Source organism: Chinchilla lanigera, unplaced genomic scaffold, assembly GCF_000276665.1.
Source record: "Chinchilla lanigera isolate Chin_1 unplaced genomic scaffold, ChiLan1.0 scaffold00014, whole genome shotgun sequence".
Classification (NCBI taxonomy): domain Eukaryota; kingdom Metazoa; phylum Chordata; class Mammalia; order Rodentia; family Chinchillidae; genus Chinchilla; species Chinchilla lanigera.
The window spans coordinates 22,723,079-22,736,200 of record NW_004955415.1 but is presented as its reverse complement, the minus strand read 5'-3'; the positions used below and the strand labels follow the sequence as shown (position 1 = coordinate 22,736,200).

Below are 13,122 nucleotides of genomic sequence, written 5' to 3'. Positions count from 1 at the left end.
TTTTGTTCACACTACAGAGGTAGGAATCCTGCTCTTCTTGGCTGCAGAGCACACAATTCTCTTACTTATCATCCTGGGTGTGGTCTGGCCTGCTTCTCTTTAGCTTCCCTATATCCCCATTTATGAGCAAAATTAAGGCAAATAAAATTGCTGTTCATTTTCGGGCTATTCCATCCCTTAGGAGAGGGCTTGGCCTTGAAGAAGCAGTGAAAGATCCACTGTGGGGCCTGGGAACTGCACTAGAGTGAGCTTCCAGGCAATCAGGTTGGTGGGGAGAATCTGGAAGGGAACAGCAGTCTCTTTCACGTACCTTACTAGAGGCACGGCTCATTATTTCCACCTGCTGTTCAATATGTACAGCCACTCTCCTTGCCATTCCATGGTCCTCCAAATACTTGCAGTGCTTTCCGGTTGATGCTTCCTCCCTAGATTTATCTAATTTCATAGGTGTCTTTAGAGTTGAGCATGTTATTTCCATCACAGTCTCAGCAGGGGACGCTCAGTTGTCTCATATGGTTTGTGCATATTTCTGGATGGATCAATAAAGGGAGCAGAAGAAGAGAATCTGCTCAACAGATAGGCTTTTCCCAGCCAAATGTGGCGAGCTAAACTTTCCCAGAGTGATGGACTCCACAGCCCCTCTTTAAAATGCTCTCTCTTCTGTGTGCTGATTTCCCACCATGCCACATGATTATAACATGTGGGTCATTATATCATAAAGATGATTCTGTTCAGTTTGGAATGGGCTGATAATTTTGATTGTGGATGCCTCTTTGTTTATTACCCAGAGCAGGCTCCGTGTTAGGCCAAAGACATCCTCCAAGTTATAAGTAATCTTACTTTGAGCCTCTCATGTAAGGTTAGTAACACTTCTCATTTGCCGGTAGTCATAAAACAACCCTTCTTTTCTAAGTCAGTTCTAGTACTTACAAAGGATAACAACTACATGAGATTTCCACACCAAGATTATGTGGAGTGGTGTCTGCATGGATACTGGGGGGCAGGATACAACTGATAGGTGAATTTAGTTTGACCTCAACACTTAATAAATGTTTACTCCATGGAAAGGCAGCTCCAAATAAGTTAATGAGTAGTGGGATCTGAACTGTGCCAGTTTGCTTGATTTCAGTAGGGCTGGGAAGTAGTCAGCCTCTCACTAATGACTTTCCCAAGACCTTGCAAAGCCTAGGGAAAGGGTTAGGGCATAAATATATAACTCAATTAGCCCCAAATAGCCACCATGTCGAGTGGAAAGCTCTCAGGCCAGTGGCTGGACTAGTAAGAGGGTGTGGGCCTATGTAACCACAGTGATGTTTATTAAATGGAATGTCCATCTTATAGCACTCTCAAAGGTATTCTTTTTTATCTTAAGTTATTGCTTTTCTTTATTGTACATGATGTCCTATAAAGAAGATATATGTCTACAATTGATCTTTGAAAGAAGACCACGGGGCCAGTTCCATTTAACGGGAATGAAGTCAAGCAGTAAATTTTGCTGGTCACTCTTTTCATACAGACTGTATCGCAGCCAGCAGTTGGTCTTTGATGTCCTAACAATAGCACTGGCCCTAGAAGGCAGAAGAGCACCACCATAACACCAAAACTAGTCCGCGTTCATTGAAAGTTGGAGACCAGTTTGAGGGTAGCACACATCAGGGAAGCCAAAGGGTGGGGTGCAGGGCTGCGAGTTACCTCTCTTCCTACAAAACAGAATCTCTTCTGCATCGTTTTTCTCCTGCCTGCTGCATCTTTGCTGTATCTTTAGCTGAGTTCAAGTCACACAGAATATGCACATATGTAACTACAGTATCAGTTCAGTGGGATTTTACAAATAGACAACACCTGTGTGACTGACACTCAGGTCAAAGACAGAACATATCCTGCACCCCAAATGCCTGCAGGCCTTTCTTAGTCACTTCCTTGTCAAGATAATCAGTGTCTTCTCTTCCAATAGCGTGCACTCATTTTTCTTGGTTTGATCTTTGCATCACAGGATTATCCAGCAGGTACTCTTTTGTCCCAGGCTTCTTTCATTCTAAGTTCCATTTGTGAAACTACCTGCTGTGTGTAGTTATAGCTTCTTCATTCCCAGCATGTACTCTTACTGTCTTGTTAGCCGTGCTTCTAATGAGGGGCATTTGGGCTGTTTCTATGTTGGGGCCATTTTAAATAATGATACTATTCCAAGCCTTTGAGAGCATAGATGAATACATTTCTGTTCGTCAGACAGCCAGAGTAGAACTGCTAAGTCAGTGGTATGTGTGTATTTCATTTCAGTGGTTCTTGTGGAAAAAGTTTTCCCACATGTTTCTATCAATCCAGTTCCCACTAGATTACTCTATATTCTCACCAACACTTGGTAACTACAGGTTTGGTTTTTTTTCCTTCCCTTTGCCATTCCAGTTGCATAACGTAGTGGCTTCACATTTTAAATGGTCATTCATTGTTTAAAAGTTATTTTTCCTTTCTATTTTAGCTATCTACCCAGCCAATGATCACTTCTGTGACTACCACCAAATGCATAAACTATTTGTTAAAGCCAGAATAAGATTGGTCCCAACTCAACATTTGAGATGCAAAGAAAGAAGAGGTATCACAGATTCCTCCTAAAATGTTATGGGGTTCAAGAAGTCATGTTCAGGGCTGGGGATTTAGTTCAGCAGCAAAGCGCCTGCCTGGCAAGCGCAAGGTCGTGAGTTTGGTTCCCGGTACCAGAAAAAAACAAGAAGTCATGTTCAGTAAGTGAAAGACATAGTGTACTAAAAAACAAAACAAAACAGAAGATAAACTTATTTGGGCACACATGGAAGTCATGGAAAACATAACAGAAAAGGTCTGGAATCGGAGTGGCCCTCGAGCTGATTAGGTATTAGCAAGGTAATGTCATAAGTACATAAGGGAAGGTGATACTACTTTTGAGAGGATATGCTATAAAACCCTAAAAACTTGCTCCACAAAAGATCATGAAAAAGTAAACTCTGTGAGCAACTGAGGAAAAAGAAAATCTGGTTATTCACAAGAAAGAGATTCTTCTGGCCAGCAACTGTAATTAAAAAGTACAATATACAACTCACAGAACTTGTAGAATGCCCCCTTTCATGGGCTGTTCCCTTTGTTATGTCTGGGAAAGGAAAGTAGGAAAGAGTGTCCCTTCATCAGGGGACAGGGATGCAGGCAGTACATTGTTAAAGCCCCTTGAGGATGAATAACATATCCATGGTTGCAGTCCCCTTCCTAACAAGTAGTGTATTACTTTTAAGCAATGAAAGGGTGATTATTCAGAAGAAAGATGGGAAGAGGTGGACATGTGTATCTTGACTCATAGAAACAACATTTAGTGAGGTGGAATCCTGTGCTGGCAAAGCAACTGTCAAAACAACTCTAAAACAAATCAAAACAACTCTGAAGCCCATGGCCACTGTTTGGTCACTCCTGGTGGGTGGCTAAAAATCTGCACTCTCCTGATGTTCAGCATGGCTAGAAGGTCAGCACACGGTAACATTTTTTTCAGCCTGCACCCTGGGCTAAGAATTAGAATTGCCACTTTTTAAAATTTTTGGTCCTTCTATTTCTTGGAAATGGAAGCTTACCACCATCAAACCTGGCTTCTAACTCATTTGGGCTTATTACTCAGACCAGATTCACAATGTAACAGAAGCCTCAGTAGACGATACCAAGCCTAACTCTGGTTTTCTTAATTTATTGTCAGAGAGTGGTTGAGGACATGATGAAGAAAGAAATTTGAACAGCAGTAGCACAAAGGAAATGAGGACAATTTTCTAACTTGTTTTCTTATCTAGCACCCAAATTTCATTCCCCACCTCACCCTCCATAGTGACCATCGCCATCATTATTACCACCACCACTCGTAGAATTGAATCCTGTGTTGGTCAGCTTTGCCATTGCTGACACAATACCTGACATGTGCAACTCAAAGGAAAAGATGTGCAATTTAGCTCATGGTTTCAGGGGATTCAGTACATGGTCAGCTGACGTCAAGGCAGGAGCATCATGGCAGAAGGCTTGACAAAGCCAAGCTGCTTAATAAATGGCAGCCAGGAAACACAATAAGGTAGCAGCATCAGAGAGCACGTGGTAAAAGGCCAAATAATCATACTCAAGGTCACACCTCTATGACCCACCCAGACCCACCCAGACCCACCCAGAGGTTTGATCTACAATCCATGTGGCAGCTCCCTAGTCAATCATGCTGACATAATCAAGCTCAACTGTCACAAGTCCTATGTGATATTTGTACTTTGGTCATTCTGAAAAATAATAAAAATTAAAAAGGAGAATCATTTCCAAGGAGACCAGATCTCTCTCCCTCCTTCAGTTTTCAAAAAATATACACTAGGTCACATAACTGATATTTTAATGATAAAATGTTATCCTGAAATTCAACCTCTAAATACGCAGAAGTTTTCTAAGGGTATCCCTTGGTTACTGTAAATCCTGAGCACATTTATGTAAGGGAGTTAAAAGCAGTGCCATGATTTCTTAATAAGCTAACGTAAAAGTGACATATTAGCCTAACCAGTCTTCTAAATATTGAACCAAGGGAAATAAAAGCCCTTGTTCACACAAAGACTCAAACACAAATGATCACAGCATGTTCATTTTAATAGTTCCCAAAGAAGAAACAACCTCAATGTTCTCCAGTGCTTCAGTGGATTCGTATATTATAGATCCAGCAATACAATGGAAGACTAACTGGCAATAAACAGGAACAAATTCTCCATGCACAAAGCAACAAGGATGAACCTCAAAGTCATTATGGTGAGCAAATAAGTCATATCATGCAATATCATTTATTCTGTATAATTCCACTTCCATAAAAATCTAGGAAACACAAGACTAATCTATAGTGAGACAGGCAGATCAACAGTTGCCTTGAGATTCCCGAAGATTACAAGGGATACAAGGGAAGTTTGGGAAATGGCAGATTTGTTATCTTCGTTATGGGAAGTCTTTCACTGTTGTCAAATTGTTCATTTTAAATATGTAAAGTTCACCATTTATCTATTACACTCAAAAAGTTATAGTTAGGAAAACAGTAAAAGCAGGAAAACAGGATTTCACCTCCCTCCTCACCATTCTCTCTAAAGAACAGCTGTGAGCCCAAGCGGACTTTTCCTTTGTGTCACTGGCATAAATATTCCACTTGGATGCTGTAGGAGTCAGTCAACACCTGGAGATGGGAGCTACAATATCATTTCCAGCTTCCCCACCTCCTTTATCTAGATTCTAGCCGCACTGTTATTTTTGAAAATAGATCTGCGGTGTCCTGCAGGAAATGGCCTGGCCTATTGCATTCAAAGTCTATCTGCTTTTTCCAGGTCACTGCTGTTAAATATCTGAGGGTTGGATTGCTCCAAACTGCAAGTCTGGGAGCTCAGCAACTCAAACTTGAAGATGTAACTGTCCCATCTCATGGCTCCTGCATCACTATCTCTTCCAGGGAGAAGGAGGGTGTTGCTCTCTCATCGATTCTTACCAGCCGCACAGAATGTGCTATACAAGATGACTCTGGGTTCTCAAATGGGCATGGGTCAAGGTCAACAGGAAGAAGGGGTAGTTAACCTGTTGTTTTTACTTCTACTCACTTTACAGAAATAACTTCCCAGTGACACATGCTGGTCTGTGCTTGGGGAGTTGATGCTAAACTATTTTTCAAATCACTGTGGCCTCTGCCTTTTTTGGACATTAGATGACAACCTCACAAACATCTGAAGATTTCCCACTGTCACTCATCCTTTTCTGAAAGGTGAAATGCCCATGGGATCAGCTTCTCAGGAGAAAAAGGAAATTATATCTCCAAAGAGCAGGAATTTGTAGTCATTGCCTAGACTCTATACATTTCCCCTTTCCCAATGGCTCTAGGAAGGCATGGGGTAGTGGATTTTGTTGCTGCAGGCAGCACAACCCTTTCTGAGGCTACCAGACTTCATTATTAAAGACAGCATCAAGCGGCAAGTGTCTCAGAGAAAGGCTGCTCTGTACTTTTCTGGAGACTGTACACTGCTGCTACCTAGGGCAGCAGTCTTACGCCAGTGGCTAACATCTGGGTTCTTCCAAAAGTAGACCTGAGACATCACCCAGACATGACCCCAGGGATTCCGTGTCGGGGAAGGGAAAGGAAGGCAGGGAAGAGAAAGAGCCATAAGGCTACAGGTCTAAGCCAGTGACCAAGGTGAGCAGTGAGTGGTTAGTCCCAAGAGGAATGCCGAGCACAAGTGTGCAGGTTTATTAGCACAGGAATAGGTTTCACCACTTGACTGATATGCCACAGAAGGCAGTAAATCAAATTTTATATATTTTATGTTGATATTCTTATAAAGTTCATAGGGAAAGATTATAACACAAGGTTTAAATAAGATACAAAACAAGGTCTGTTCTTTTTTAACAATGTACTCATTTTTCATTTTTTTTTTTTTTTTTACTCATGGCATATGACCCAGGCATTATCTGATGTTTTTCTGCCATCACATAAGCAATCTCCTATCTGGGGGATAAGTGGAGGTAGTTGGACAGCCTTACCTGTTACAGAAGAAAGGGGTTTCATCACTACCGTATTCTTTACTAACCATAAAACCCTGATCCAATGGTAGCAAAAGGAAGATGTTCGCAGAAGGTCAGAGGCGGGAGAAAAAAAGAAAACACTGAAACATTGTAAAATAAGAGGAATAAAAACAAGTTAAAGAAACTGAAATAATCAAATTTGGAGAACACAAAGGAACAGTTACATAATTATCTACAGATCCTGCATGAGACAGCTTCTGAAAAGCTCACAATCACCTGTTCGTGAGGGAAGTGGACAAGAAATTAAGATGTGGCACAAAGGATTTAAGGAGTACATCAAAACATTCAGTATGAGAACGTTGTTAAAAAATACTTGTATGACACAGACAGGATGTTTTGGGGGTTCACTTGGAGGTTTTAAAACCCAAATAGATTCTTCTCTAGTGAATGGATAGTTCTTGTGACATCTGAGGAAGCTCTCCAAGCTCAGAGATAAGTGCCTTTTAGATCATGGCTAGAAGGGAATGATTAATGGGCTGCCCAACAATACAGCTTTTTTGTTTATATCAAAGGAAATAAAATCATAGTGTTTCAGTTCAAGGTGACCAACTCGAGCATTTGCGTTTACCTCTTCCATCTTTAGGTTCTACTGAGAAGGCAAGAAAAACATGAAATCAATTCAGAGCAGAAGTGGAAAGCTGAGAAAGGCTCATCTAAAGACTAGGGAGATGAAGGGCTGGGGGTTTAGCTCAGTGGCAGAGCGCCTGCCTGGCAAGCGTGAGGTCGTGAGTTCGATTCCCAGTACTGGAAAAAAAAAAAAAACAACTACCCCCCCCCAAAAAAGAATAAAATAAAGACTAGAGAGATGTTTCTGGTAGATACAAAGCAAATAGAAACCAAACTGAAAATAGATCGTAATAGAGTTGCTAAAGTGAAGCAGAGATCTCTAAAAAGAGTGAGTCTCCCTAGAAGAAGTATCAGTCTCACCACTAGATATTTACTCACAAGAATGAAAATGTACACAGAAGTCTGTACAAAATACTAAAATGATCTCATTCATAGTATACAAAGAACTGGAAATAAACCAAACACCTACTGATGGCAAATGGATAAACAAAATTATGATATAATCATACAGTGGAATGGCATTCAGCAATAAAGAGAAATTAACTGATATACACAGCATAAAGGAATCTCAAACACATTATATTGAGGGGAAGAAGCCAGACATACAGAAAAATTCAAAGTGTCAAAAATAGACCTAAATCCTTATGATGTATCCATTTTGTTATATATGAACTATCAACTGTTTTTGAAAAAAAAATAAAATTTAGAAAGTTGGGCAGAGAAAAGTAGGGGAAAATAGGGAGGGAAGGGAAAAGAAAAAAGAGAAAGGGAAGAGAAGAGAAGAGGGTATAGAAGCTGGCAAGGGTAAAAGGCTGAGGGCAGAAACCTGCTAGGAGTGAAAGAACTATTTCATGCAGTCTTGGGCTGCAGTGTGGCTGAAGCTGTTATCTGCACCTGATATTTCTTCTGAAAGCTCAGTTATGAGGTACTTCTAACTAGACAGAACACTGCAGAAGACTGAGCCAAGACATAGAAGCATGCTTTTAAAACACAGAGATCAAAGCAGAACAGGAAAAATTGTAAGACATGGAAGATAGAATTTGAAATCTCAGAATTAATTTCAAACTCTAGTAGGAGAGTGTATGGACATTGCATATAAAGAAATAACTAAGGAAATATTCTCAAGGCTAAGACAAATGCAGGACTTTGACAGAAAGGGCTCCTCAGGCTATCTGGATTGAGCCCTGGCCCTGTCCTACTGCAGCTGTGTAGTTTTGGACAAATTACTTCAATTGCTTCAGTCCTCAGTTTCCTTATCTGTGAAATAGGGTATCCTCTCTTAGTTCTGGTTTCACTTTCTGAGGTTTTAATTACCACTAATCAAGTATGATCTGAAAATATTAACTGGAAAATTGCAGAAGTAAATAACCCCTAAGTTTTAAATTGCACGCCATTCTAAGTAGTGTGATGAAATGTCTGATTATAGCACATTATTATAATTGTTCTATTTTATTATGAGTTATTCTTGTTAATCTCTTACCATGGCTAATTTATAAATTAAACATTATCATATGTCTACATGTATTGGAAAAAATATAACATATGTGTAGGTTTGGTGCTATCTGGAGTTTCAGGCATGGACTAGAGGTCTTGGAATTCATCCTCCGACCATGAAGTGGGCCTACTACGTATAAAGGCTATTTGTTCCTCCCGGTCAGGGTGAGGAAACAGGTGTACAAATAAATGTTGCTTTTACCTCTATTACTATATGACTCAGATGAAGCAGGGATTACAAGAAGCTAAACTTTTTGGTTTTGTTTCTGGTATTGGAGACTGAACCCAGGGTCTTTGCACCGAATTAATCCCATCCCCCCCTTTTTTTCTTTTTTTGAGGCACAGTTTTGCTAAATCTCTAAATTGTCCCAGGCTGGGACAGAACTGGAGATCCTCCTTCCTCAGCCTAGGGCAAGGCTGGGATTAGAGGTGAGTTGCTACAATGCCTGGCTTTAGCTAAACTGTTACCAAAGGCAACAGATGGATAAAAGTGAGGGGGGTGAACTGGGCACAGAGATGCAGACCTCTAATCCTAGCTCTTGGGATGGTGAGTTGGAGGATTGCCAGTTCAAGGCTAGCCTGGGCATTTCAGTGAGAGATCTCAAAAAAAAAAAAAAAAAAAAAAAAAATTAAAAGGGCTGGAGATGTAGGCTTGGTGTGAAAGCCTTGGTTTAAATTTGAAAAACTGCCCCCCGCAAAAGAAAGAAAGAAAAAAAAAGGTCTTTAAAGACAGTAGCTAGGAGATTAAGGACAAAGGCATTTTATTGCATTTCAGAGTTTGGTTTGCTTTAATGTTATTGTAAAAATAATCATTTTGGCATTTTATAACACTTGCTTAAATCTTGCTGCCTTAAATGAGTTCTAGTTTAACTACTAAAATTCATGATTCCAAATCTGTGAATTATTAGAAAAAGTCCTTAAATGCTTGTTTGAATACCACATAAGGACATGTCATTATTAGGATTATAATTATTATTGTTCATGGATTCTATATTTGAGTCCTTCAGACTGGGTTTACTATATATAATTACTTCCCTATTATTATTAATTAAAAGCATATGAAAGAACCAATCTAAGTATCTGTTCAACATGAGACAAAGTTACTCTAATGAGGAGATAAGATTTCATTCAAATAATGTTTTCAAGTATTTTTATGAAGCTACTACAGACAACTAACACCATTATTTTCATGAGCTGTTAACCAGTACAGGCCATGTGTGCAAAGCTTTTTACTGCCACTTTATAATAAATAGCATGCCAATACAGGGTCAGTCATGTACAGAGTCAAGCATATATCCCCTAGAATGCTGAAACTACAAAAAACCCTGTCAGTAATGTTTACAAAGGTGTGTATGTACGCATGGATGTGATGTCTTTGTCTCTACATACATATTCAGATTTGACTCAGAAAGATTGTCAAGACTCATTTAGAAAGGTAACTTGTTTAAAAAAGTTTCATGACTTTACCATGGGCCCGGAATAGAGGTATAGAATGGGGAATACACTAAATAAAATACAGAGGGTACATTTTTGCATTATAAAATAACAAAAGCTAATTAAGGAGCTCTGGCTCTGCACCTCTGGGTAACTCAATTTTTACTGAAACTCAATTTTTCCTTTTAAAACAGGAATAATGATAGCATCTAACTTGTGGGATATTTTTGAGGAGAAGAAAGTTAAAATGCATAAAGGGCTAAGAACAGTGCTTGCCACATAGGAGCTACTGCTGTTGTTCTTACTACTGTTTCAGTGGGTATCCTTGATATGTCCTGACTGCCAAATTTTAAAGCCGTGCCTCTTTTTTAATATATGTGCTGCTGAAGTGAGCACCTGTGTGCCTTTTCAAATGATTCTGAACATGCTACAATTTGCTAAACTCAGCATTGTATATTTCCAATTAAACCAGCGTCATATAAACAGAGATAACAGACACAGTGCATAAGGACTGAATAACTTTCTGGTTACCATGAAGGATTTTAACAGCTTAGGTATCATTGAGCCAACAAAGCTACACGGAGTACACTTGGGGTTAAAAATGTCTGCTAAACAGAAAGAATTCAGCATCTACACTTCTGTCTTAAAATACACCTGCTACTAGCAAACTCACTTTCTGGGGCCTGAAAACAGCAGGCTAATAAATGTCTTTTGCAGACCTTCTCACTTGGCAGAACATACTTTGTCCATCTGAACTGTAATGCTTTTGGACAATCAGGGAGCCCAAGAAATAACTCTGGTCAGGAAGAATATAAAGGTTTTACAAGAGCAGATTACAAAGAAAGAGCAAGCGCACGGACTAACCTGTGAAACGCATCCTTCTCCTTGGATCTGAGTGTGTTTTGAGGGAACAGTATAACTCAGCTCCAGAAAGAGATAAGCTGAAGCTGGTGGATTAGCAGCTCTGGGCCCTGGACATTTCTGGGACCATTATTCTTTCTAAAGCCTCCATTTCTTCTGCCCTCTTGGGTCAGTTCTTCAGCCAAAGTTCCTTTTGAGAATTTGATCCACTTCCCTTTTAGAGCTGCCACTTCCACCAGCTGCTTCTCTCATTACCTTACTGTTGGGGCGGAAAAGGCCAACCCCGGGTTATTCTAATGATAGCAAACACCTCATAAAGAAATCTGCCAAATTTACTTTTCCACAGAACATCATTTTTTACAGTGTTTCAAGAGCCCACGAGGAAAGAAAGCATCATGTATAAAATACGACCTCCAGAAATCTTGAAAATATTAAGGAGTATTTCTGCAGCATTCTGCTGGTGGGTACACCACCTTTTACAGGATGGGAAGTCCACCAGGCTGTCATTGGACCTATTTACCGGTAGGATAGGAGAAGAGCCACTCAGGAAGTCAGGATGCTTTTTGAAATGGCCTAAATGTAAAAGAATTTTAAGTTTCAAGGTATATACTTTTTCATGCTTGGTTTCGCATTTGTATGTAAGGGCCTGCTTGGTCTAATTTATAATGCCTCGGTAGACACACAGCTTGGTGTAAATAATCAACAGTTGGGAATGGGTGAGCTGGCAACTTTCTTAATCTTTCCACCCTTCACTTGTGGAAACCCTAAAGGGGGATATTAACATTGCTGTGCTTCACAGGGTTATGCTGAAATTAAATGCATTAAATCCTGGAAAGCACTTCAAACAGTAGCAACCAGTAGATATATGTTACAGGAATGTTTCAGCGAATTTTTCTTTCTTACACAGTAAAGTCTCTCTGCAACAAATTGCATAGAGATGTAAAAAATAAAATAAAATTAGCAGTAAAGACTGTGGAGCCCTTTGGGGACAATGGATAATGCTTATGTGAATACTGCAGAATGCAGAGTTTCAGAAGCCGCTTGTTTGAAGAAGAGAGTTTGAGAGCCTGAGAATCCGCTCTGCTTCCTGGAAGAACCCTGCTCACCTCGACCAGTTCCCCAAGTACATCCCTGGACCCAAGGAGAAGCGCTTTCCAAGATAGCAGCATGAAAGCCCTGCCTGTGCGACCTTTACTCAGATGCCCAAGCGCACCTGGAACCTACCCACCCTCAGCTATATCCCACCAGCCGCATCTCCTCTCCTGCCTTGAAGCTAAACTAGATCAACAGCATCCTATACTGGAAAGCGACCTTTAAGGGGACAGGACGCACTAAAATCTGAGCTACAAGTTTAAAAGCCTCAGGTAACCTCGGTCCAGATCACAACAGGTGCCTTGACTGTGCATCCTGCGTATGGCCAAGAGTGTAGCGAGGTGTCCAGGGAGGGGCCCAAGGGGGCAGGGGAACCACGCGATGAGGTGGTGGTCCCGGCTGGACTCCTCTGGAAATAATGTCCCGAGCTCTATTACTTTCTGAGGGGACAGACACGCAGTGTTTTCTCCCGGTGTTGCCGTTTCAGGACATCATTTTATAAGGTCTCCTTGGGTCCCCCACGCAGTCCTCTTATTTCACTCAGCCTCTAAAGAGCAGCCGAAGACTTGCTGCACCCGAAAGCAAACACACACTCCACACTTCCTCCGCGCATCCCATGCCCGGCAACCTGCTACCCTACCACTGACGCATCTGGACCGCGCACCTGGGAGATCTCGGACGGGTCCTAGCTTCCGGCACAGACCCCCGCTCTGTCTCGGCCTACGCAGTGCTTCCCGGGCGGAACCGCTGCGGAACAGTTGCTCCGGATGGGGCGGGGGACCCGCCTCCTCGCGTGCACCCGGCCTCCTGCGCGCCCCGCTCCCGCGCACTCACCTGCAGCTGGCCCTGGCTCGCGTTGTCCGCAGCCGCGTTGGGCCCGTCAGCAGCTCCGGAACCGCGCAGAACCGTGATGTGCAGCGTGAGCAGCAGCAGCCCCAAGATCAGCAGCAGTTCGGCCGCCAGGCGCACCATCCTCTTGAGGCGCACGGCTTTAGGACCCCGCTGCGCCGCGAGAGGCGGCGGCGCAGGGGGAGGAGGAGTCGGAGCCCGGGAGCCCGGCGGCACGGCCCCCGCCTCGGCCCCAGCCGGGGC

General features: G+C 41.8%; 1 protein-coding gene across 1 annotated transcript in view; it reads right to left on the bottom strand.

Moving 5' to 3' along the window:
- Positions 1–13,122, bottom strand: part of Ism1 (isthmin 1, angiogenesis inhibitor) — a gene marked incomplete in the record, with an annotated part of 67,197 nt that overhangs the window by 53,530 nt on the left and 545 nt on the right. Inside the window, 1 exon segment of the mRNA XM_005380884.2 lies at positions 12,865–13,122. Within this exon segment, the coding sequence (XP_005380941.1) occupies positions 12,865–13,002 (138 nt within the window).